Source organism: Protopterus annectens, chromosome 3.part0, assembly GCF_019279795.1.
Source record: "Protopterus annectens isolate FY-2018-M chromosome 3.part0, PAN1.0, whole genome shotgun sequence".
In the NCBI taxonomy this organism is placed as follows: domain Eukaryota; kingdom Metazoa; phylum Chordata; order Ceratodontiformes; family Protopteridae; genus Protopterus; species Protopterus annectens.
This window is the reverse complement of record NC_056731.1, coordinates 867,696,289-867,724,268: the sequence shown is the minus strand read 5'-3', so window position 1 is coordinate 867,724,268 and position 27,980 is coordinate 867,696,289. Positions and strand designations below refer to the sequence as shown.

At 38.0% G+C, this 27,980-nt stretch overlaps 1 protein-coding gene across 1 annotated transcript in view; it reads right to left on the bottom strand.

The window, feature by feature from the left end:
* DTNBP1 (dystrobrevin binding protein 1) overlaps positions 1 to 27,980 on the bottom strand; it is a 2,114,168-nt gene that overhangs the window by 37,015 nt on the left and 2,049,173 nt on the right. Inside the window, exon 9 of the mRNA XM_044065204.1 lies at positions 3,401 to 3,544. Coding sequence (XP_043921139.1) covers positions 3,401 to 3,544 — 144 coding nt within the window. The remainder of the gene's footprint in view (positions 1 to 3,400; positions 3,545 to 27,980) is intronic.

Below are 27,980 nucleotides of genomic sequence, written 5' to 3'. Positions count from 1 at the left end.
AGCATATTGATGAATTTCTTTTTGTCTGCTAAGGAGGAGGGCATTATATCTTATACAACTTTATACCACTTAACAGTATCCGATCTTAAGAGTCAATATATTTATTTTCTTCCAAAAATACATAAAGATCTTCATCATCCACCAGGCAGGCCCATTGTCTCAGGGAGGGGTTCCATTACGGAATCTCTTTCACAATTGCTGACAAAATATTTACAACCTTTATTAAAATGGGTTCGGTCAAGGATCCAGGATACCATGGAATTCCTGCAAATCATCTCAGATATGCAACTGGAACCGAGCTGCTTTATGTACTTTAGATGTCTCTGCATTGTATACCAATATCCCCCATTGGGCTGGGTTACAACCAATTGAATATTGGCTGTACAAGTCAGAACTTTATCCACCAGGTTTTAACACTTTTGATCTGCCTTGCAGAAAATGTTTTGAGCAAAAATGTGTTCTATTATCAAAACAAATGTTATTGGCAGGTTCAGGGCACAGCTATGGGGGTGTCTTTGGGCCATTTAGAGGAATATCTTATTTATGACAACACACATAACATACATTTAGAATAAATTGACATCTGGAGGCGTTATCTTGACAACTGTTGGTTGGTATGGAGATCTGATACAGAATATCTTTTGGAATTTGTGGTGTACCTTAATGGCAACAAATGGGGTATACAGTTTACAGTTAATTATGATGCCCAGAAAATTACTTTTTTGGATGTTTTAGTTACCAGAAAGGTTGATCATACTCTAGAGACAGAGGTTTACCGTAAATATCCACAATATAACTCCCTTCTTTATGCTTCCAGTTTCCATCCACCACACATATGTAGGAACATTCCTAAACCCCAATTTCTTCGGATGAAGCGTATTTGCTCACATCCAGCCACCTATGAACATTTTAAGGAGGATTTATCTACCGGGTTTAAAAATAGGGGTTATCAAATGGGTAACATCCTCAATGCTAGAAATTGGGTATCAAAACTAGACAGGAGGGCTCTTTTAAGGTATAAAAAGAAAAAAACAGGGGAAGGAATCAGTGATCCGTCTGGTAACCACCTATGGGAGAAACACCAGTGTGTTACTGGGCAGTGTCCAAAGACATTGGAACATTCTTTTAGCAGACAGTAAGCTTTCAGAGTTTCTATAGGATACATGTCTTTTTTCCTTTCGAAGAGGGAGAACCTTGGGCTCATATTTTAGTCATTTCAAACATAGCCCCTGGAATATTCAGGAGTCTACACAAAGAACTCTGACTGGGGACCTATTTGTGGGTTGTGTCCCTTGTGGACACTGCCCTCATTGTCAGAGGGTTACACATTCCAAACAATTCACTAGCAAGAACACTGGAACTATATGACATAAGGTTCTACGCTAATTGTGGTACCAACTAGGTAATCTATCTTGGGACATGCACCTGCTCAGTCTTTTATGTAGGGCAAACTTCTACACCCTTATGGTTACGCATATCCAAACACTGCAGTGACATTAGGACCAAAAAACCTAGCAATGCCCTTTATAAACATTTACTGGTACACAGGAATGCAAATTTCAGATTTATTGTTATAGAAAGGATTGTGGGTAACAAGACCAACAAAGCTGGATGGCACTCAATATTAAATACTAAAGAAAGGAAGTGGATTATTAAGTTGGGTGGTTTATTTCCACCAGGTCTCAATGAGAGTTTGTGAACAACCAATGGGCTTCAATTTTGGTGGTAGGTTGAGTATAAAACAGAGCAATGGGTTTATAGTATTTATATTGACACTGATGAAGGCTATTTAATTTATGTAGCAGAAACTAGTCTGTTATTGCTCTTTTTATTTATGCTATAATAAAGCATTTATTTTCCACAGTCTGCAGGCCTCCTGTTTTGTTACTCAGTCTCTAATGATAACCAGATTATGATGTGATTGAAACATGGATGCTGACAAATTCACCTCAAGACCTAGGAACAAGAGGTGAACTTTGGCATCCATGTTGATTACACATAAAAGAAGGTTATGATCAAAGACCTGATCATAATTCCTTACAGTGCATGGAGCTTAACCTGCTCCATGTACTATCAGCTACAGAGAACATCAACAAAAAAAAAAGAGAAAGTGAATGAACACAAAGTGTTTTACTTGCCTTGAAAGCAGGTAAAACACTTTGCAAGCTCTGTCAGACAGACAGCAGCATACCTCTCAACTTCTTTGTTTAAGAATTCTAGACAGATCCAAAAATAATTGTTAGCAAAGGATCAAAACCAGGGACAGTTTTTAAATATTGCTCTAATTCTCTTTAAAAATTAACAAAAAAACAGGTTTTGCATTGTAATGTATTTTCTGAATAATAATAATAAGTATTAAGCTCTAATGCCTGGCAGTGATTTACCATATGAGGGACAGGGCAAAATATGAGGCAAAAACAGGTACATTCTGCATAATTAGGGACAGTTAAAAGGTACATCAGGTAGAAAAACTGCTCCTCTTGCAGAAGATAAAAGAACTTTCAAAAGCTGTTAGACACTTTGTTCTGCCACAATTTTTGCTTTAAAAGCTGCTTACCTCCTGCTGATGCTGGTTTGCTGACAGGCAATATCTCCTGTTACTCCTTAGCATGAGGTCTGGGGCCCGATTCCAAAAGACTTACTCTCAATGTAAGTGACCACTTACATTTAGAGCAGAAGTTCTGGAATCTTGTCCCTGTAGTAAGCCTGTTTATAAACAGCCCATACACCGAAGTAAGTCACTTATACTAACAGCAGGTCTTTCGGAATCAGGACAGCCTTGCACCGAAGTAAGTCACTTATACTAACAGCAGGTCTTTCGGAATCAGGACAGACTTACACTGAAAGCAACTCTTTTGGAATCTGGCCGCTGATCTTAACTGTGTTTGGGTACCTTAACAAAGTTTTGTTAACCATCCCTAAGTGCTAGTAAGATCAGGTCTCGCATTAAGGAATTACTTTACAATTTTATCTTTTCCACGATTCTGGAGAATAATTGTGGTGCTCTGTGCACTACAAATAAATACATGCTACTGCTGCTATATAGAAAGTCACCTCAATGTAAATAATGTTTGTTAATAACATTTAGCATGCAGCAGAGGAACTACCAATGCTTTCATCTTACAGTTTTGTCATTTAAAAGGGATGTCGTACTACAGTCTCAGAAGTCGGAACTATGGAACTCCAAGGCTGAAAATAGAGGCTTTGCCACCACCCTACACTTCCCTCTGGTTAAAGAATTCCATCATATGGAATTCTGAGAATTGACACTGCTGGTTTCCTACTTATATAGCACTGTCAAGAGGATGCTGCCTTACAAGCACCACTAAAGTTAGTTTTACCATGTTCTTCAATAAACTTCTTATTCTCCATAGCTGTTAAGCATATAACTGAACTTTACCTAATGTCGGTGAGGTGACACTATTTTCTTCTCCTCCAGTGTTCAGAAAGACATCTAATGCTTCCTGGTCCGACATGTCCATCAGATCCATTTGTTCCAACACATCAACATTCACTTCCATTGAAGACATGCTTCCTATGGGCTCTGTGAAGAGATAGAAATAAATAAATGATTAAATAAAACAGAACTGATTGCCTGTTACAGCAAAAATCCATTTTACATATTTTCTTTGTGTAAGACTGATGACCCACTGAGATTTAGGATAGTTCCTAAGCATACAAATAAAATGAAAGGAAAGCAGTATAGAGTATGTTATTTTCCTTTAAGCTGTCATTTTTTTGTTACAGCTGATTGGCTCATCAAGTCCAGACACGATTGACATACTGTCTCCTTCATATGAAGGAAAGGGTTTATCTCATTTCTAGCTTTTTTTTTCTGTGTGAAGCTATGTACATTTTCACCTGAGACCTAATTAAAGAAAACTGTAATATTATTTTACCCTGAGGAAACTGGGACCTTAGTTTAAAAAGTCTGAAATGAATGCCTAGTAAAATGTTTGCAAAGAGCTATATGGAAATGATAAAGTCAGACTCATGTCCATGAAGACTTGCAAAACCGTTGCAAGATTTCTTGCTTGCAAACTTGTTCAACAAAGAGACTTAAAGAACGCTATGTATAACTTTTCACCTCAAAACAAAAGGAGACTGTGCAAAGGACTGAACTTGAAAACTGGAAAAAGGTACAGAAAATTGTTTTGGCTTTTCCATGTTAGCAGTTTCTTAAAAGACATGCTGCTTTTTATCAAAAGATATGGTTACTGACAACAGAGCTATCTGCAGATGTGGTATTACTTTCCCTTCTTGCAGTTATTCATACTGTAATGACGAAATTTGCGATTTTTGCTGAAACACCCATACAATTTTCATTTTATCTCCCCAATACTAGAAATACTACAGCTAAGAAAAATTTGGTATGTTTAAATGCCATGTAAAATTAACTAATTTATTACTAAAGTACTGTTAAGGGGAAAAAGAGCCATTAGCAAATACTTCCTCCAAAAATTACAAAGCATAATAAAATTTCTTTAGAAGAACAATAACCAAAACAATTACTAATAGAAAACTAATTCAGTCTCTAAAGTCTTTTTTAATTTAAAATCCATGATTCTGGCATTCAGTTTATTAATTGTTTTCTGTTTCTTTGTAGGACAGCACTCTACTTAACACCTATGTTTTTTTCTAACATTTCCAGATGGAATGCATTTTGTTTCAACACACAACAGACATACTGTTTAAAAAATGTCTCATTTTCATGCAAGCTTTCACATACAGTATTTATAATTGCAGATGTGCAGAGTGTATGGAAGAAAATAAGGGCAGGTGAAAACATTAACATACAGGTAACTATGATAATAGTGTGTTACTTTTTGACTGCACTGATTTCAACAACAGTTTGGTCGAGTCATTCATTCAAATGTCATTTGTGTTACTAATGCACTGTGTGAATGCTGCACTGTATGAAACACAGCTTGGTCCACTGTCAATGCTACAGTACTTGTAAAAGTCAGTGACTGTTAGGATTATGGTTATAGCTACCATTAGCATTAATTACATTTAGGGTAAAGGTTATGAGGTGGATTGGTGTTACGCCCTGTATAGGTACTGCTAGGTATGTGTTAAGCCAGAAATATTATGTAAAATTGGGTACTGGTGCCTCTTTAGTACATTTTTAAACAATCTGTGGTCAGATATAAAGATTTTCTTTTGGATTTTCGAATATTAGTATTTGAGATTTTTGAAATAACTGTGTTTGAGTAGTTGTTTTGAAACTAAAGGCAAGAACTTAGAGTGACAGGTTAAAAGCTGCATGGAGCTGCTGCATGGACACACCATCTACAAGGATAAAAGTGGGGGGTCAGGATCAGGTGCAATACCAATAAAGTGGCAGGAACAGTATGGCTTAAGGTAAACTAGACCCTGACAAAGGAAACTGGATCTTGGCAAACAGCATGTTAATTCAGTGCTGGAGAAGGTGCCAGAGCCTGTCCAGGAAGTTGAAAAATATTATCTCGATTCAGATGCACTTACTTTTACACAATGCAATGGCTTTGGAGCCAGTCTCTTTAACCAAGGGCATCATCTTTCCTACTCTGGGGTTTACTTTCAGGAATGACCAAAGGTGGGTATGGGAATACTCACAAGCCCCCAGCTGGATGCCATTCACTTGGAGTTTCTGTCAGCAAATGAGAGAATCACCTCTATGTGACTGCAAGATACAGAGAGGAAAAAACTGCCTGCATATGGAACTAACAGTTATTTGGAGTATTTGTCCTTCTCAGAGACTGTAGGTGTAGTGCTGGAAAGGATACCATCTACAGATTCTGTAGTTCTACTGGCAGGGTTCAATGTTCACAAGAGAAATAATGAAAATTAGTCGGACAGCTGTGAATGGGAGTAACAATCTACCTATCTGCTTGTTTTGAATCCAGAAGAAGAAATGTTTACTTCTGTAGTGGTCATGGCTTGTACATAACAAGCATCATGTTCAAACACAAGAATGTTCACAACTGTTCTAGGTATCAAAGACAAAGGTTAATAACTGATTTTGACATCATGTTATACATCAGACCTGAAGTCACATGGTCTGGAAACTTCAGTCAAAACAGGTGATGCAGGAAGGACCTAGGGGACATCTTCATATGACTTCCAAACCAGGCACCCAGAGGACATCTTCACAAAGTGCCCAGAGGACCTAACATAAGTCTTGTCAACACCAAGGAACAATGGCATACTCTGAGATATTTCTAGATTGAGAAATTAAAACAAAAACAACTGGCAACTTCACTGAAGACTGAATCCACAAAGTTTAATGAAGCGCTTTTCATCCAAATACTTCTTTGAACTTCATCAGATACTAACATTTACAAAAATCAAGATTAAATAGTCATGTTAAACCATGATTAAAATCAGATGTCTCTCCATCTTAAAATTTAAAGGAACAGTAATTAAAATGGCATTGTGAACATAATATGCATTTTTCTGTTCTTTAAAACTGCCTTATTTAACAAAGCAAGTGAATACATATATCGCAGCATCAATATGGTAAAAATCATATACAAAAATTGTGTAAAAATGTAAAGAGTCTCCTCATTTATTTAACCTTACATTATAAACATTTTCAAGTGAAAAATTAATTAGTGAAACATAAGTTCTATAATGTTGTTACTACAGTATTTCATCTCATTAAACTTTTCAGTTTTAAACAACATGTGATAGAACACACGTCGTTCAAACCTGGAAAGTTATAAGCATTGAGACAAATTTGCCAGAGCAATTCCAACTTTTCTAATAATAAGGTGAATGGACCCCCTCTTTAATTACTCTCCACTTGATCAAGTATCCAGAATTTAAATGCATGTTCTGGATATTGTTCTATATGCTTTGCTAAAGCATTGTCCAGTTTGTGTTTAATACAATATATATGTTTGTATATGCGGTCACTCATTCTACGCTCGGTTTTACCGACGCACAATGAATTACAATTTTGACATTTAGCCACATTTACGTTCATTTTGGAGTTGCAATTAACTTTTCTTCTGTTACTCAAATGTGTGTTGTTTATGTGCAGTGATGCACCTACATGAATGTATTTGCAATGGGGGCAACTACCACATTGTTTCCTCCCCAATTGCATATGATTGGATCCTGCACTCACCTTCAAATATATTCTTGAGTGCTCTACCCTTCCTAGTAATGAATCTTGGTTCTGTATCCAATTTGTCCACTATTAAGTTGTTCTCTAACAGAACATTCCAATTTTTTATCAGTATGTTTTTTTATGTGACGATAATCAAGGTTAAACGTTGTAATATAGCTCATTGTGAAATCAGTTTGGTTTGTACCTGTCCCAATGATTGTGTCCTGGACCTGATTTTTCCATATCAACCTGACTATCATTCATAGAATAGTCATTCAACCCAGTAGGGTGTTGTATACTCAGAATGGGTATGTACATGCCATTAATTCTTTTCTCCATAACGTCTTCTATTAGTTTGTCAATCAAAGTACTTGGGTATGCTCTTTTTGTGAATCATTTTTTCAAAAACTGGCACTCACTATGGAAGTCCTCATCTGTAGACACCATTCTGGCAGCCCTTACTAATTGGCCTTTTACCACCGATCTTTTTTGGTGGTAAGGGTGTGCACTTGTATAGTGCAATAATGTGTTTGAATAAGATGGTTTCCTATTAATTTTTGTTTGGTATCTCTTTTCAACATAATGTTTGCTAAGTTGGACATCTAAGAATGCTATTTCATTTGGGTCAAAATTATATGTAAACACTAAGAAGTCTGTGGTCTCATTAAAATAATCAATGAGATTTTTTGCCTCTTCATGTTTCCCTTTTATTAGTAAAAAAATGTCATCCAAATAGCATGTAAAATAAATTATTTTGGGGCTATTCCTTCCTTATTGAGTACAAATTGATGTTCCCAGTAACTCATAACCACATTCGCGAAGCTAGCGCCACAGGGGGAACCCATGGCTACTTCCCTTTTTTGCAGGTAATAGTTTCCTTTAAAATAAATGTAATTGTGGGATAGAACTATGTCTAGAAGTTCTTCCACTAGATTGATGTCTTTCTGGGGAGCCCCTTTCTGCCATAATAATTGACTAACCCACTCTATGCCCAATGTTTGTGGTACTGACGTATATAAGTCCTTTACATCTACTGTAAGGAAGTTGTACTGTTCGTCATACTTCAATTCATTTTTTGCAGGAATGACCATGACTCTTTATATATTACTTCTTCTGTTGTTACATATCTTTTAAGTATATTGTTTATCACTTTAGCACATGCATATGTGGCAGAATTCCTGCCATCAACTATAAGTGGAGGGTCAAATAAACATTTATGGATTTTGGGGACCCCAAACATTGTGGGTGCCACTGGTGTTAACACTATCATGTAGTTGTACATGTCTATATCTATCTTTCCCTCTATGAATAAATCATTAATGTAGATTTTGATACATTCATTAGCTGTATTGTATTCATTAAGGGATGCTTTCTGATATGAACTAGAAGCTAACATTAATTTTCTTTTAGTTTCATAGTCATCCAAATCCATAAATACAAGGCCTCCACCTTTGTCGGGCTTCATGATGCGTACCTTAGCTGATCTTATCAAGTTGAACCATGCTTGCTCATCTTTAGTTAAATTATACTCATAACCCCTGAATCTATTTTCCTTTTGCTATGTTCTCATGTCCAATTCACATATCATTTCAAATGTATGTAACAAATTGTGCAAAGGGGGATTGTATGTACTTGATATTCTATATTGTGCTTGTGATTGTACAACTGTTTTACCCAATAACAATTTTAAATTAAGTTTCCTAACATACATTTTCAAATCAAGAATGCTGTTAGATATGTCCACTCTCCTAGCTGGTGTAAAAGTCATTCCTTTAGTTAAGCTGTTAGCCATCTCAACAGAAATATCCAATGTAGAGAAGTTGTAAACAGAAAAGACACATTCCATATTCGAAATTATAGCTGGCATTTCTGTAGTGTTGTTATCCAAATTCTCCATTACTTCCATTTGTTGTGCTTTTTCCTCTGGTTCCATCTGTTTTGCTGGCATCCCCTCAAAAAAACCATGATAATTATTGTTCTGTTGATTGTTGGTAAGATTCTGTTGACTATTCCGGTTTTGTATACGCTCGCTTCTTCTCGGACCCTCATACTGGTTATTGGGAGCATCAAAACTACTGTCCTGTAATTCTGTAACGTCCTGCTGAACTGAGTGTTCAGAACTGCTGTTCACCATTGCATTTTGTAAATGTCCGCTCCTCTGCATGTACACCTGATTTCCTGTTACACTATGTGGTTGATTGGTGTTTGCACTAGCCCGCCCCTTCCACACTTGTGCAACTGATGGGCGTGGATATGCTATACCGTTCTGATATTGCTGGCGATCACGCTCAAGTTTTTTGACCTTAGTGGCTTTGGATTTGTTCAAATGAAAATCAATTGACTGGAAAATACGAGAATACTCGTATTTATACCGTTCAAAATCAGCATGAGTTTTTATTTGAACATCCAGGACAGATGCTATATCCATTAGTTCGTCAGCCATAATGCTATAATGTTTACACATGAGATCTAGTAGATCCAGTCCTTGTTTATTAAATAATTTTATTATCTCCTGGTGGAATAACGAATCGGGTACCAGACCAGTAGGGTATTGATACATTCTTAAACCCTTCGGTACAATGTTAGCTCTTATACATTCTTGGAAGAATTCCACTTCCAAGTGGAGTTTCTTGTATTTAAGCAAGTTCTGATCTAATCTGTTTAGCAAGTCTGTTATGTTCAGCATATTCCTAGTCGAGTTCCCATCCAAATTAAATTCATTGTTGTGAGAAAGGCCAACTGGACTTGTAAGCCAATCTTTTACAGTAGTGACCCCAGTAAGCCCTGGGACATGGTTGTCAATAGACCTTCGTATCGGTAAACTGCTGTTTGGTAGCATTTGGCTGCCAACCTGAGTGCTGACAACTCCTTTCTGACTTGCATTACCAGAAAATGAAGTAGAATGCTGGTTCGCATTATTTAGCAATGCTTGTGTAGTAACTACATTTACATTTGGTTCATTGTTACCTTGATCAATTATTTGCTGCTGCTGAGTGGTGTTACCATTTGTAACAACTCTCATTTGGTTCTGTTGCTGCTGCTCTTGTATTAGTAAGCCATTAGTAGAGCCATTTATAGAATTACAGCACAGTAGTTTTGATGCTCCCAATAACCAATATGAGGGTCTGAGAAGAAGCATACCAACAATCAACATAACAATAATTATCAGGGTTTTTCGAGGGGAGGCCAGCAAAACAGACGGAACCAAAGGAAAAAGCACAACAAATGGAAGTAATGGAGAATTTGGACAACAACACTACAGAAATGCCAGCTATAATTTCGAATATGGAAGGTGACTTTTTTGTTTACAACTTCTCTACACTGGATATTTCTGTTGAGATGGCTAACACCTTAGCTAAAGGAATGACTTTTACACCAGCTAGGAGAATGGACATATCTAACAGCATTCTTAATTTGAAAATGTATGTTAGAAAACTTAATTTAAAATGATTGGGTAACACAGTTGTACAATTACAAGCACAATATAGAATTTCAAGTACATACAATCCCCCTTTGCACAATTTGCTACATACATTTGAAAAGATATGTGAATTGGACATGAGAACATACCAAAAGGAAAATAGATTCAGGGGTTATGAGTATAATTTAACTAAAGATGAGCAAGCATGGTTCAACTTGATAAGATCAGCTAATGTACGCGTCAAGAAGGCCGACAAAGGTGGAGGCCTTGTATTTATGGATTTAGATGACTATGAAACTAAAATAGAATTAATGTTAGCTTCTAGTTCATATCAGTAAGCATCCCTTAATGAATACAATACAGCTAATGAATGTATCAAAATCTACATTAATGATTTATTCATAGAGGGAAAGATAGATATAGACATGTACAACTACATGATAGTGTTAACACCAGTGGCACCCACAATGTTTGGGGTCCCTAAAATCCATAAATGTTTATTTGACCCTCCACTTAGACCTACAGTTGATGGCAGGAATTCTGCCACATATGTATCTGCTAAAGTGATGGACAATATACTTAAAAAATATGTAACAACAGAAGAAGTAATATGTAAAAATTCATGGTCATTCCTGCAAAAAAATTAATGAACTGAAGTATGATGAACAGTACAACTTCCTTACAGTAGACGTAAAGGACTTATATACAGCAATACCACAAGCATTGGGCATAGAGTGGGTTAGTCAATTATTAAGGAAGAAAGGGGCTCCCCAGAATGACATCAGTCTAGTGGAAGAACTTCTAGACATAGTTCTATCCCACAATTACATTTATTTTAAAGGAAACTATTACCTGCAAAAAAGGGGAGTAGCCATGGGTTCCCCCTGTGGCTCTAGCTTCGCAAATTTGGTTATGAGTTACTGGAACATCAATTTGTACTCAATAAGGAAGGAATAGCCTCAAAAATAATTTATTTTGCACGCTATTTGGATGACATCTATTTACTAACAAAAGGGAAACATGAAGAGGCAAAAAATCTCATTGATTATTTTAATGAGACCACAGACTTCTTAGTGTTTACATATAATTTTGACCCAAATGAAATAGCATTCTTAGATGTCCAACTTAGCAAAAATTATGCTGAAAAGAGATATCAAGCAAAAATTTATATGAAACCATGTTATTCAAACATATTCTTGCACTATACAATTGCACACCCTTACCACCAAAAAAGATCGGTGGTAAAGGGCCAATTAGTAAGGGCTGCCAGAATGGTGTCTACAGATGAGGACTTCCGTAGTGAGTGCCAGTTTTTGAAAAAAATATTCACAAAAAGAGTATACCCGAGTACTTTGATTGACAAACTAATAGAAGAAGTTACGGAGAAAAGAATTAAGGGTGTGCACATACCCATTCTGAGTATAAAACACCCTACTGGGTTGAATGACTATTCTATGAATGATAGTCAGGTTGATATGGAAAATCAGGTCCAGGACACAATCACTGTGACAAGTACGAACCAAACTGATTTCACAATGAGCTATATTACAACTTTTAACTTTGATTATCGTCGCATAAAAAACATACTGATAAAAAATTGGAATATTCTGTTAGAGGACAAACTAATAGTGGACAAATTGGGTACAGAACTAAGATTCATTACTAGGAAGGGTAGAACACTCAAGAATATATTTGAAGGTGAGTGCAAGATCCAATCATATGCAATAGAGATGAAACAATGTGGTAGTTGCCCCTATTGCAAATACATTCATGTAGGTGCATCACTGCAGATAAACAACACACATTTGAGTAACAGAAGAAAAGTTAATTGCAACTCCAAAATGAACGTATATGTGGCTAAATGTCAAAATTGTGATTCATTCTACGTCAGCAAAACCGAGGGTAGAATGAGAGACCGCATATACGAATATATATATTGTATTAATAAACACAAACTGGACAATGCTTTAGCAAAGCATATACAACAATATCCAGAACATGCATTTAAATTCTAGATACCTGATCAAGTGGACAGTAATCCAAGAGGGGGTTCATTCACCTTATTATTAGAAAAGTTGTTACTGCTCTGGCAAATTCGTCTCAATGCTTATAACTTTCCAGGTTTGAACATGTGTTTTATCACATGTTGTTTAAAACTGAAAAGTTTAATGAGATGAAATACTGTAGTAACATTATAGAAATTATGTTTCACTTATTAATTTTTCACTTGAAAATGTTTATAATGTAAGGTTAGATAAATGAGGAGACTCTCTACATTTTTACACAATTTTTGTATATGATTTTCACCATATTGCTGCTGCGATATACGTATTCACTTGTTTGTTAAATAAGGCAGTTTTAAAGAACAGGAAAATGCATATTATGTTCACAATGCTATTTTAACTACTGTTCCTTTAAATTTTAAGATGGAGAGACAGCTGATTTTAATCATGGTTTAACATGACTATTTAAACTTGATTTTTGTAAATGTTAGTATTTGATGAAGTTCAAAGAAGTATTTGGATGAAAAGCGCTTCATTAAACTTTGTGGATTCAGTCTTCAGTAAAGTTGCCAGTTGTTTTTGTTTTAATTTCTTAGTTTTTTGTATCTTGCATTTTGGAGTTTTTAAATACTTCTAAATTGCCAAGCTCTTCATTCTTTCTTGAATTTTAAGCCAGCTACCATATGAAAGAATCTAATTTTTGCCACTTGTACCTGAAGTCCAATCTTCTTGGTTGCTACCCCGAGCTCATCACCGGTAGTGAGAATGGGGCTATAGACAGACCAGTATATTGAGAGCATCATCCTGTGACTGAGCTCTCCGTTCAGCACTGCAGTCCATTACAACTGCTATTTTACCCATAAGGGGTTCAGTCTTCAAATTCCTTTTATCATCACTCTGAGCTCCAAGACACTTAAACTCTTCCACTTACAGCTGCTGCTCCCTTTCACTTGGCTGCATATTGCAAAACAATCTTTTCTTATAGAGAACCATAAACTCTGATCTGCAGGAGCTGATTGTCACCCCTGCCACTTCAAACTCATTAATGAAAAAATGAAGTGCAGACTGGAATTCACAGTCACTTGAGGCTAATAGAGCATTATCATCTCTAGGCAACAAAGATGCCACTCTTATGTCCCATATTTGATCATCTCCAGCCCTTAAATGCACCCTGATATTCCATCCACACAAATCATAAACAAAAGGGGGGGGGCACTTTTGGCAGATCCTATGCTCACACTGGAAGTGTTCAACTTAACAATGAGAAGGCAAACAATTTTTGCTCTTCAAATACAGTATCAAATGGCTTGCTGGAGTGGCCCTGGCAATCTACATTGTGGTAACACTTGTCAACTCACTGAAAGGTACACACTCCTATGCCTTCACCATGCGCAAAGAACACAAGTAGACAGTACTAGCAGATGCCCATGTGTACATAATTAGCTTTCTGTTCCTCTTGAATTAGAGGCTTGAATGTTGGATGAAGTCTTCTTTCCACCACCCTGACATATACTGTTCCAAGGAAGCTGTGGAATATGATCACTTTATAATTTTAACATACCCTTCTTGTTCTCCTTCTTGAATAATGGGATCAGTGCCTCAGTTACCAAGCCAAAGGTACTAGCTGACCCTTCCCTTAAACATTGAAACAAAGTGATAATAATGACATCAAAGAAATTATCAACTGCCTTCAGAGCTTCTGGCAGGCTCTTATCCAGTCCTCTAGGTATACCACATCAGAACTTAATCACTGCAGTGACAGCAGCTACCCAAATCGATCAGTTTCCTACATCCACTTCAGGCACTACCTCCTCATAGCAGGGCACGTTCATCAGATTCAGAAGTTCCACAGTGTTTCTTCTACCTCCTGACATTTTCATGACAAGAGGTCAGTGTTTCTCTGCCTTTGTTGAAAACAGGCAAAATGCTATAGGTTCCCCTCCCTGGTCAACAAATGGCTTATAAAAAAACTGTTCGAGGCCATCTGAAAGCCATTCTCCATAGTCTTACCAGACTCCTCCTTCGCCTGGACTTTTCTTTAGTGACACCTTGTTAGCATGTCCCATGGGTACTTGGTTTGAGCATCTTTTGAGGATTCCAATGGATGCCTCTTACAGTAGGTGTAATAGGTACAATCCTTTGGAAGAAAGCCTGGGGACTAACCTAATACATGCATAATGAATTATACCTATCAGCTTGCCACAGAAAACCTGAAGATCCCATAAGATGAACTAAAGATTGTTGATGTAGATTAGGAAGTCTGGTCTACCCTGCGCAGTTTATCTGAATAATCTTTACTAGTGCAAGCAGTTTAGAAAATGAGTGCATGGATGGGTAAGGTGACATGGTTGAAAGTGTACAATTTTGCTTTGGAATAGCTCACTGGAATAAAGTAGCACTGCACCTGACTCAGTCATGAAAGTTTTATAAAACCAAACAAGATCCCACAATCGGGTCTATATTACAACGATGAACGCTTAAATGTTCGAATCTGTAAAGGTTGACCTTTACAGATCGAACATTTAAATGTTCAAAGTTGTAAAAAAATAAATAATAAAAAAAACAAATACAAGGAAAGGGCTATAGTAGGGGGGCAAGCACCCCTGCACCCCCCGCTACTTAAATATGCCAACTCCGAGATTGCACTTGAGTGAACTACAGTGTGGAAATGGGAAATTTTCCATTCCCTACACTGTAGCACAATCTTGGAGTTGGTATATTTAAGTAGGGGGTGTGGGGGCACAGCCCCCCACATTGGGGGTGCATGGGGGGCTTGCCCCCCTGCTTCAACCCTTTAGTTTTTTTTTTTGACTTGTGATTTCTTTTTTAATTTTTAAAGAAATTCGAACGCTTAACTGTTCGATCTCTAAAGGTCGACCTTTAGAGATTCGAACATTTAAACGTTCGTGGATCTACTATAGACCTCCACAATCATTTTGATCTACGAATGGGAATTTTAGATAACCACTTTTCTTCAATGTTTAACTGATGCTGCTTAGATGTCCTCTGGTAACTGAAGCCATGGACATGAACAACTATATTTATAAAACTAAACACAGTTTAAATGAAATTTTATTCTTCTTTGCAAAACAAAGCAATAAATGTGGAAAACGTAATCCTCTGCAGCAGTTGCACTGAAATTTTATTCAAAAGAGCCTTGTTAGCTGCATATATTTTGACAAGAGGTGTGTGAATTTGATACCCTCAGACAGCTAGTGGTAAGCAACATATCAGATCCTTATATAAAACAGAACATTTCCACAACTGGTGTAGCTACATCTTCTGTGGCTTGACATACCTTCACCCAAAAGTAGTCTAGAATGTGGCACAACTTTAGGTGTTGTATGTATCTGATATGTCCCTGTTGAAAAATGGATAACAGCACCATTAATGTGTGTGTGTGTGTGTAGGAAGTTTCACTGACTGCATCTAACAACAAGATTATGGTCATTGTGATCATTTGTTGTGTACTTTTCATTCATTTGATCACAATCAGACAAGTGAGGTGTGTTCAGATAAACTGGCTGTAAATGGTGAGAGGTCTGTGTGTCTGAAGAATCAAAATGAACTGTGGATGCTATTTGTTTTTTTTTTTTTTTTTTAAATCATCCACCTGAGGTCTATGCAGTCAACAAAGTGGTCATAACTACTGGGTATAGGGGCTCTATGTGGATGAAAATGACTAACTTGGGTAAATGACGGCAGAAGCAAAGAGGCCTTGCAGGACACATACATATTATGTTTTTTGCAACACAACAAAGACTACAAAGACTCCCTTCTATTTTAATAACAAACAGGGAAGGTAATATCATACCCAATGTTTTAGAAACAAAACAAAATTAGTATAGTCCTAGACTCCTGCTTAATTTTAGCCCAGCACAATAACATGGTTGTTAGCAAATCTTACCCAACTAAAATTCTTGTTACAGAACAATCCACCTTTTCTCACCAGAAAACCACGTTGCACAAGCAAAAAATGTTCTCATCCATAAATTAGAATACTGACTTCCCCTACTCACCTTCCACAAGCCTTCCAACATTGAAACTCCAAACAGTACAGAAGAAAATATGCATATCTGTTCTCTTACCAGACTCCAGGACACATCACTGCAGACTCCTAGTGGCCTTCAAATGGATACAAATCCATTCTGCACACACTTTCTTCTTTAGCACCTTGTTATTACAAATTCTCACTCAGGGCAATTTTCCCCCATTATATTCCAAAATCTAAATCAGACCCCCCAGTTAGTCTGTAAGGGACAACATTATAAATGTTATCTCCCTTATTAGACCAATATTCAAAGGTTCATAACCACAGCGGGAGAAAAAGCCTTCTCCTACCTTGGGCCCTCCCATCTGGAATCACCTACCTAGTAAAGTGAGAGAGCAAAGTACTGTGGAACAAACTAAAAAGGCATCTTACTAATGAAAATGTTATGATGTTGGCCTTCTGGAGGATGTAAAACTACACTGATTTACATTAAACACAGAGTACTAAAAGGTAATTTCTTTAGTTTAAGCTACTTAAGTTTTTTTCCCTTTAGTATAAAGGACTGAAAATCAAAAGAAATGAAAAACATGAAAATGGTAGATCTTTCTTGTATTTGCAAACTGACTAACTATTTTTCATCAACCTCTGCTTTTAGCTGAAGAAAAGCAGCCAGCAGGTGCAGGCAATTAATCATTAAATGTATGAATAGTGAATTCTGAGTGAAATCAGTGAGATGCAGTGCAGTTAACTTTGAAAGGGACACTGACACTCAGTTAAGTAGAAAGTAAATGAAGTTTGAATCTGTGGGAAGTAAATACTTAAACAGGTAATTGCCATTACAGCATTTGTGCTTTAAATGCAGTAAATATAACTGCACAATGTCAGTTATTTAAGAGGAGAAAGCACACTTTTTTCTCAAGGATAAATGTTAATGTTTACTGAAAGCAGGCAAGTTATATTTCACATCTTGAGGGGAAATGAGACAACATAAGAACAGACAGTAATCTGTGTAAGTGGAAACACGCTCTACCATGCGCAATAGCATGGTTAACCTTAACTTTAAAATAGGTAGTGCCTATTGGTGTAACTGTCGATTTGAGGCAGTTGCTCCTACTGGGGGTAGAGTTCCTTTTTGGAAAGTGTATATAATTTCTTTTAACGCTTTTAATAAATTATCACTGAAGACATAGCCAAAAATGCATTTACATAAAGGAAAACAAACCAGATTAACATTTTCTCAGTATATATATATATATATATATATATATATATATATATATATATATATATATATATATGTATTCTGTGTAACTATCAATCCAACATTACATACATTTTGGAATTCCTGCCTTCCCTTAAGCCTCACTTCTACAAAACATTATTCTGCATGTATTCTTCCAACAATTTCCATTTTATTCTATGTAATCTGCTCCTACCATTTTCTAAAGATACCACTTCCAGTTCTTTTATCTCTGTTACAATATTTAATACTTACAAAATACAGTTGGTTTAGATTTTCATTTTCATTTTTTAGTAATTGGTTTTTGGCAGCCACCAGAATTAAACTTAACAAGGCCATACTATGTCAGCTCCTGTATCCCAACTTAAAAAATCATTTCCTTAGTTACATCCATTTGCTCACCTTACATTTCTGACAGAACACTCTGTAGGGATTTTTTAAAGTCTGCCAACTCTTTACAATCCCAAGGCATATGTTTCCAGTTACCTCTTTCTTCCCCATGACACCTCAAACATTTGGCATCTACCTGAGAAAATTTCTTTTGAGCTGTTTGAGGTATAAAATACCTACGCAAACACTTGTAAGCAAAAATCCTAAATTTTTCTACACTTTGTTGCATACTTAGGAGCCATACATATATCCTTCCACAGTTTCCTTGTGAATTGCTTATCCAATATTTCTTCCTAATCTGTTCTAACTTCCTATGATTCATTGTTATAGTTATTGTGCAATATTTTATATGCCCTACGAATTATCCCTTTTGCATGGCAGCATCTGATCTACATTCAACTAAAAACTCTACCAGAGAAGGTCTTTCACTTAGGATTCCCCTACCCCTTTTCTATTTGCCTATACTCTGATATCAATCCCTGATAGGAAATGTAGTCTCCAGTTATGCAGTCCAAACGCTTTCTTGGCCTCTTCTTATTCTATTACCTTTTCCACTCTAGTTAGTAGCTTCCAATACCTTGGTTCCTTTGCCAGTTTTTTTTCAGTAAATTACAGCCCACTCTTGCCCATTCTCTGTATCCCTAAATGCAGTCACCCCTGTCAGCAAAATATCCTTTCTCCATTCTCATGCTGGTTTAGTTATTAGAATATTTTCTGCTACTTTACGAATATATTATTATATATTGCTATTGTTATTCTCCTTAAGTATCTGCACCCAAAATCCCACTATCTCGTTTCTTAAATTTTCCCCCTGCTTCTTCATCATCATCCCTTTCCACTTTGATTTATAGCTTTTTGCTTGTGTTATGTATATAAACCTTAACGGTGTAGCTCTAAAATATCCTTTCAAATCAGGTAATACTAAACCACCTTATTTGATTAGAAGGATCAACTTATCCACTTGTCCCTTACACTCTTACCTTCCCAAATAAATTCCTTTAACTATTTATTATTGTGCCCAACTTCTCCTCTGGTTGATAAAAATATGCCTGACATGTATACAACTATAGGGCTAAAAACATTTTCCCTGCTTGTATCTTGCAGTCCATATCCATAAGCAAGAGCTTCTAGTTGTTCAGTTTTTGTATTATCTTTTGTTTAGTCTCTTCCCACATATCCTTAGCTGCCATAACAGAATCATTTTTAATCCATACCTCTGAAATGGGCTTACATGAAGATGGGTGTCTTGGGTTTTTGCCTTCTTTAGGTTTATAGCCACCATGGCTTTCTTCCAGGATGTTGGTGCTTCCCTCTTCCTTTAAAATGCTGTTAAACAAAACATTCCCCATCTTCATCACTTTCTTCCATCCTAGCTTCCAAACATCTACATGAATATCATCTATTCCTGGAGACTTTCCTGAAGATTGATTACATGTCACCATTTTTATCTCATCTCTCCTAACTTAACTGTTAATTGTTGAACCTCATCTGACTCTAACCTTGGCATACTCAAATCTTCCATAAATATTTTCATCTGTGCCCTTTCTTGATTTCCACATTGCTCTGCTTTAAACAAATTTTCATAAAGTTTCCAAAATGTCACTAATACCTCTACAGAATCTATGGTTATTTTTCTTGTTATAGGCTCTCCATGTCTGGAAACAACCCTTTCTATATTATGTTGCTTAAGTCATTGAGTTAAAAGTTTTTGTGCTCTGGAGTTATCAAAAACAGTTGCTCAGCAACAATCTTTCTAAATTCATGCATATTATACACATACTCCCTTAAGTTCTCTTTAGCACTCCGCAGTTCTGCCTCTTCTTGTTCTGTAAAATTCCCCTTATTCTGCAACATTTCAACCTTTGTCAGATCCTCTAAATAATTCTTGCTACTTCTTAACCATTTCTTTTCTTTTTAATCTATTTTTAAACTCCACTTTCGTTTTATCCTACACACTAGCTATAAGATATTTCTATTTTCCCTAATAACTCCTGAATAATTTCCACTACCTATTCCTTAAATTCCTCTCTTTCTAACATGCAGATGGGGAAGTGTCAGTGCCTTGTTTTCACTTCATTACCCTACAATTTTACTTTAGTTGTTATTGGCGCATGATCTGAAGTAGCTATTGGATGTGTGCTGAAGCTTTCAATTAAATGCACATGCTGCTGTGCGATACAAATTCTGCCTAGTCTAGTCCAGTTATTGTACCTTGGGGAATAATTTGTAAATTATCTCTGAGCCCCTACTACTGAATTCACGTGTTCCATGCCAAGTAGTTTGATGATTTCTTCAGAAATCTACCTTCTTTTGTTATATTTTCCCTTCCAGGTCTCCAGATACAGCCTCACTGTTGCAAATCAAGTTCCAGTCCCGACCTATAAATAATAGTCCCTGCTGAAAGCTGATTTTTTTCAACCAAAATGTTCTTAAACTCTATAATAGCATTTTAATGTGGAATACAAATACATGTCCATGTAATCATCAATTGCCAGTAGCCCCCTACTACCACAAATCTACCATTATTGTTTCCTCTTCTATCCCTACTGGAGGTCTTCTGGCAATTAGCATAAGTACACCCCATTTCCTGTGTCCCTAACATTCTGCTGACTATCCATCCTGAAATCCTCCCTTTATGAAATTCACATGCATATTTCTTCCAAATGTGTCTCCTGCAGCATTGCTATCTGCACTCTGCAGTTATTAATACAATACTCTTACCTTTTTGTCTATACCTGTGAGTCTCCTTACATTCCAAAATAATATGGATAGTGTAGCCATTATGACAAGAAATTATTCCCACATATTATATATGACAGATTTCCTATATGTCTATTTCCAGCTTTTTGTGTTACATGCATCCATTACTGTTTGGCGGACTGATCTTTTATACAGGTGTTTCTTGCCATCTCCATTTGAACTTATGTCATATTTTACAAGACTTTTTGTTTTAATGAAAACCTTCAAATCACCCCCCCCCAAACACCCCATAACCTATTAACTTAAAAAACAAACACACAAAACTATGTACACCTTCAAATAATGTAGTTTAACCCTCCTGATAGGAAACATTGTCCCAAATCTACAGCTGCTCCCACAGGCATTACTTAACCTAATAAAAAGATTATCCTTGCTAAAGCACATGTTATAGCCTGTGCTCCTACTTATTCTAACAGCTGTCTGTTATTGTCTTATCTTTACTCCGAGGGTAAAGGCATTAATCCAGACATATACCTATGCAAAATTAACAGAAAATATCTCAACTCTACATATATTATAATCGGTGCACTTTTACACCCACCCCACCAGCCCAGTATTACAGCACATTATGTTTTTGTCCACTTTTCTTCTGTGTTTACATTGTATTGCCTACATTTCTTAAAACTAAAAAAGGGTGCTTACTTTACTATCTTTTTCACATACAACAATCACTGAAAATATTTTACTATATAACATGCAATTTATATCATGAATTATTTTATACAAATATTTTAAAGAATTGCTTTACTTAGGGTTTAGTGTCCTTCCAAACATTGACATGAAGTGGGGGTATACGCCTTTTAGTCCCCTCACAAGTTTAACAAAGTTAACAAAAATCCAATCTTTCTCAGCCACTTTTTCTTGTAAAGCCATATTTACCATATCTGATTGATGCTTTACAGTCTCAGATGTATTCACTAGTTTCAGAGTTGCTGGAATTCTTCCTGTTCACCTCCATCTCCCAAACCCAGACTCTGGTTCAAGTCCAAGGTACTCATGATTCTTCTAGTCAACTCCTGTATTTTTTTTTGTTTCTCAAGCATTTACCTTTGAAACACTGGAAAATGTTTCACTGGTAAACTCTCTCTATGAGCTTTATCATCAGAAAAATGAGAAGCAGAGTCCACTTCTGTTTAACAGCTCACTTTTTGTTGGACAAACTATTGTATATCCTCCTTAGTCTGTTCTGCATCAAAAATGATTTTGATTCTCCAGGAAAAAAAAATATTCTGAAGGGAGCTGGATATAGCAGCTTGAATCTCATGCATGCCTTTCGATTTTCCCTGACTGCCAGAATAAATCTGTTTCTCTTCTGCTTGGTGTACAGTTAATAATCATTTTCCACAAACACTCTACTGTTCCCAATTTTTAATACTATGCTCTTCTGCTGCTGTTTTGTCAGAATCAGTTATTTCTGTTGGTATAATTGCATATTTACTAAAACATGTCTTGACTGCTTCACAGGTTTTCTCTGCATGCCCTGTCCTCTAGCTTTACCATTTTTTGAAACAGCTCTGCTTGAGCAGTCTCATACTCAGCCAGCCTTTTCTTCATTTCAACCTCTGATTTTTGCAGTTTTATGAGTTCATCTGAATAGCCATTTAAAACTAAAGGAAAGTTGGGAGGAGGAAGGGCCAGAAGATACCTCAAGAAATCCATGCAGAATAGATCTGGCAAAGCCAGCTCTTGCTCTGGAAACAACATCCAATTTATAATGCTTAGTGAAAGTATGGAGAGAGATCCAAGTAGCAGCCTCAAGGATGGAATTGGTATCCAATTCTTTGAAAAAAGCAGCATTGGAAGCTACAGCCCTGGTAGAATGAGCCTTTAAAGAGAGAGAAAGACATCTTCCATGAAAGGAGTAACAAAAAGAAATTAACTTAGAGATCCATGAGGATGTGGTTTTCTTACCAACAGCCAAACCCAGAGATCTGGGATGAAATAAAATAAAAAGTTGCTCAGAGCTGTGGATGGCTCTAGTCTTATATAAATAATATCTGCGCCGTCTGTGCAAATCCAAGGTGTGAAGAACCTCATCAATGGCAGATGGTACAGAAGGTAAAACAGACTAATTACGAGACAATTCATTTCATTAACCACCTTGGATATAAAAGAAGGATTAGTACGAGGAGAAACCCCGTCCCTATGAAAACCCAAAAAAGGAGGAACAGCCATAAGAGCCTGGAGTTCAGATACTCTCTCAGCTGAAGTAAGACCCAAGTGAACAATAGTCTTCCATGTATAATGTTGTAAGGAAGCTGAAGCTACAAGCCCAAAAGCAGCCTGAATCAATTTTTCAAGCACAAAACTGAGGTCCCAGGTAAGTGTAATAGGCTTCCTGGGAGGCCTTATATGAAGGATGCCTTAAGAAATTGCTTGAACTCATCCCTAGAGGCCAGAGGAGGAGTTAATTGCAGAGAAGCAGAAACAGCTGAGAGGTGAGCTTTAACAAAAGAATATGGTAACCCAGAATGGAGCAAGTCACACAAATAAGACAGAACCAGAAGCATGCTCACAGAAAGTGGATCCTAACTACAAGCAGAAAATCTCTTCCGTTTGAATACATACAATTTCCTGGTAGTGGATTTCCTGACCTCCTGCAGAACCATAAGTAGGTCCACAGAAAAAAAGGTGCCTAAAAGGGATCAAAACCCTACCATCCACAATGTCAACTGAAGAGGGGACAAGTGAGGATGGATCAGAGATCCCTTGTCTTGTGTGAGTAGGTCCAACTTGTGAGGTAACTTGTGGCGATTGCCCCTGGCTAGGTAAAGAAGAAGGGGGAACCAGTGCTGTCTGGGCCAAAAGGGAGTCAGCAACAAGATTTTGGGGGAGTCCTGCTCTAGCTTGAGCAGGATCCATGGAATCAGAAGAAGGGAGGTAAAGTGTAGAGAAACATCCCTTTCCAAAAAAAGCTAGAGCATCCACCTTCTAAGCCAAAGGACTTGGGATTCTGGTGCAAAAAAAGAGGAAGTTGTCTGTTTAAAGGGGAGGAGTACCCCACTGATGGACACTGTCCAGAAACACATCTCTTTGAGCTGGTGTAATACACAGACTTACAAATGGATGCTTCACAGAATCTCCTACTATATTTTGCTCTGAAGGAATGTATACAGCCTGAAGAGTCACTTGATACTGGACTGTGAGATCCCAAACTTGAAGAGACAGTCTGCAAAGAAGTAGGGCCGTGTGCCCCTTGGCTTGTTGACACACCACATCACTGTGGTATTGTCTGTGAAGATTCTGAGAGGCCAAACAGAAAGAGGGAGTGAAAGGTCTGAATGGTGAAAAGGAGAGCTCTCATCTCCTTTATGTTGATGTGGTTTTACCTCTGATGAGTAGGCCAGAGACCCTGGACCTTGAGGGAACCAAAAGAGGCTTCCCATCCCATGTCTGATGCATTTGAGAAAAGTTCCAGAGAGGGGACTGAGGGCTGAAAAGGGAGACTCAGGTCGAGAGACAGCTGATGAATCCACCATTGAAGCTCAGGTTTGAAGCATGGGAGAGGAGGAACTAGAAAATGTAATGGATGACAGTGCTGTAGCCATACTGACTTTAGGAACCATTGTAGTTTTCTCATATAAAGTCTGGCTAGAGGTAACAGGAATGGTGAAGGCCATGAAACCTAGAGTCCTGAGAAAACTGAAACCACCGGGAGAGGGGATTGAAATAAGGTGATTAGAGAAAGAGCGTTGGCAGGAGGCAGGGAAGCCAGCATAGGAATGGTCTGCAGCCTGCAACCGAGGAACACATGATCATGAGTAGGAACCAGGACTGATTTCTGAAAGTTTATTGTAAACCCCAGGCTTTGTAACAGACAGACTGTATACTGAAGGTGATGAAACAAGACCTCGGGGGAGAAAGCTGAATGAGCAGCTTGTCCAGATAAGGAAAGATATGAACCCCTCTCATCCTGCAAAAGGCAATCACAGGAGCAAGGCATTTGATGAATACCCTTGGGGCAGTAGAAAGGCCAAAGGGCAAAGCAGAGAACTAAAAATGTGAGGAAGAGACAGAGAAATGCAAAAACTTCCTGAAAAGGGGTGAATTGGGATGTGAAGATAAGCATCCTTGAGGTTCAGGGAGACCAAGAAAACTTAGAGAAGAAGAACGGGAAACAGGGTTTGAAGGGTAATTTCCAAAAGGATGGGACCTACAAAAAGGTATTGAACTGAGAAAGGTCCAGAATGGGTCTCCAGGTGCCTTCCTTCCTGGGGAATAGAAACATTCTGGAATAAATTTATCCTGGGAGGGGGGCACAGCTTGAATGGTGCTTTGTGCCAAAAGGCCCTGAAGTTGTTCTGGGGAGAAAGGAACCTGCTCCTGCAGCTGTTGAGGGATGCCCAGAAAAAAGGAAGGAATTTTCATACCATGAAGTATGCCTGATGGATGATGGACAGAACCCAAGTGGCTTCAGTGACCCTTAACCAATTGGTAATGGACAGAGAAAGGCAAAAGGACAAGCAAACTTGACTCAAGAAAAGGGGAAGCAAATAATCAGATAGAATCTAGCTTGTCTTGAAAAGGAGACTTCTGAGGAGTCAGAATCTGAATAGACTTAGCAGGAGGAACTTGCCTAGAACCCTTCTTATCTTTGGGAGGAGGGCAAGGCTATCTGGGAACAAAGGCAAAGTTGGATGGATAATTCCGCTATAACTTGGAAACAGATGACACAAAAATATACTTCAAATCCTGCAAGGTCATACCTGTATCCTGAAGGGTCTTAGCTCAGCATCAGAACCACCAAACAGGTTCTTATTGTCATGAAGAGTATTCAACAATTTAGCCTCAAGCAATGGCTGGAGACGCAGCCAAGAATAATGTCTCAAAACAGAACCAAAGGCAGTAGCTCTGCAGGAGGCATCAGTTGCATCATAACCACATTTACTACAGTAGAGTATGGGAAGTCTCTGGGACAGGAATCTATCCCTCCAGCATGTTCTGTTTATTGTGGTGATAAGGTTTAGCTCGGAGGGATTGGTATTTCTTTAAGTTGAGCATGTCCAACAGCCCTGGGTTTGACATAGCTTTGTATGTTAGGCAGAGACTGCCTCTGAGTAGGCGATATACGACAGAGTAAATATGGAGTTTTTTGAGACGGTCTGCGTAGGGCATCTGTTTGAGGACGGTAATCCTCTTTGTGAGGTATTTCTCTGGCCTTTCCAGTTGTTGTAAATGTCTTGTGAGGTACATACCAAAAGGGGCGTTGTACTCTATTATGGGTCTTATGAGTGATGAGTAGAGCGGAACAATGACCTCTTTTTTCCTGGATGAAAAACTTTTTGTGATGAGGTGTACCATATAGAAGGATTTCCTGACTACTGTGGCAATATGATTAGCACAGGAGAGACTACTGTCCACCTGTGTCCCAAGGTCTCTTATCACACTTTCGGTGTTAAGCAGACTACCACCTATGTGGTAGTTCATGGGTACAGAGTTTTTACCAAAAGGAATGACAATGCACTTTTTGGCATTGAGCTTGAGGCCATGGATTTGAAACCAAGCATATGTCTCAGTGAGGCCCTTTTGTAGGATGTCCACATCGTTAGGAGTTTTGATTATGGCTCCTAGTTTGCAGCCATCTGAAAACTTTGTTAGCCAAAGACCTTCTGTGTTAGTCTGTACTTCAGAGAAGTAGATACCAAACAGGAGAGGACCCAGGACTGAACCCTGTGGTACTCTACTTGTCACTGGTCTGAAGTTGGATTTAAGAGTCTGCTACTTTCACAGTGTGGGTTCTGTCAGTGAGCCAGCTGGCAACCCATCTTGTGACATGGGGATTTATACCTAGTTTAGTGAGTTTATCTATAATTCCAGAGTGGGGAGATGGTGTTGAAAGCCTTGGCAAGATCTAGATAGGCTGTGTGAACCACCTTACCCTCATCTACAGCTTTGGTGACCGCTTCAAAGAAGTCTATCAGGTTTAGGAGACAAGATTTGCCTTTTACAAACTCGAACTGGGTAGGGTCCAGAGTTTGGAGATTACCAATGTCATTGTTTTTAAGTTCCATGATGATATGTTCCATAGCCTTGCAGACCAGGCTCGTCAGGCTAATGGGGCGGTAGTTCCCGGGGTGCATGCTGGCTCCCCCTTTGTGGAGTGGGATAAGCGTTGCTGTGCGCCACTGTGGGCACACAGCCTGAGGTGAGGCTATGAATGAATATGGTATTTAGGTGGGGTGCCAGTTCGTTTTGTAGTTCATGCAGAACACAGCCTGGGATGTTGTCAGGTCCCATGGATGCTGTGTTCTTGACTTTGGAGAGTGTGTTTTTTATCTGTGCAGCCATGATTACAGGAACTTTGCATTCTTCCAGTATAGAGATGGGCCCTTTAGAGGGTGAGAGAGGGGTAAAGTTAGGACTGAACCTATCTGCCAGGATGTTGGCAATATCAGTTGGTTCTATATATTTAGTGCCATTGTGCTGTAACACGGAGCCGATCTGAGTGTTGCCATTGAGATTATTGACATAGCTATAGAATGCTTTGTGACTGCCTTTAGAATCAGTGCAGATTTTTTTTTCGTTCCTAGCTTTGGAGAATTTTATGAGGGATTTCAGCTTCTTACTGAGGCTGACCAGGGAGTTCCTCCAATCATGGGATTTTAATCTTTTTTGCAACAGTTTCCTTCTTCTGTTGTAGAGTTTGTTTATGGCAGGGGACCACCAGATTGGGTTCTTTTTTTTGGAGGATAGCATCTTGGTTCTGTTAGGGATTGCATGATCCATGCACTCATGTAAGTGCTTATAAAGTGCATTTGTATAGGATTCAGCAGTCGTACCTCTATTGTCCGTCAGTGTGGGTGTCGTGAAGTTTGCCACTTCTGTCTCAAGAAGCGTGAAGTTGGCTTTGGAGAAATTTTTTACAATGGTTTCCCTAATGGGGGGTGGGGGTGGGATGTGGATGTCTAGGGTGATTAGCTTGTGGTCGGCTCTGACCAACGAGGAATTGACCTCTGGTGTGGAACACTGGTTGCCCACGTTGGTAATGACCAGGTCTAGGATACTGCTGCCCCTGGTGGGGGTGTAGATTAAGTTGATCCAAGACGTTGGAATTTATGAATTCCAGAAAACGTTGAGCA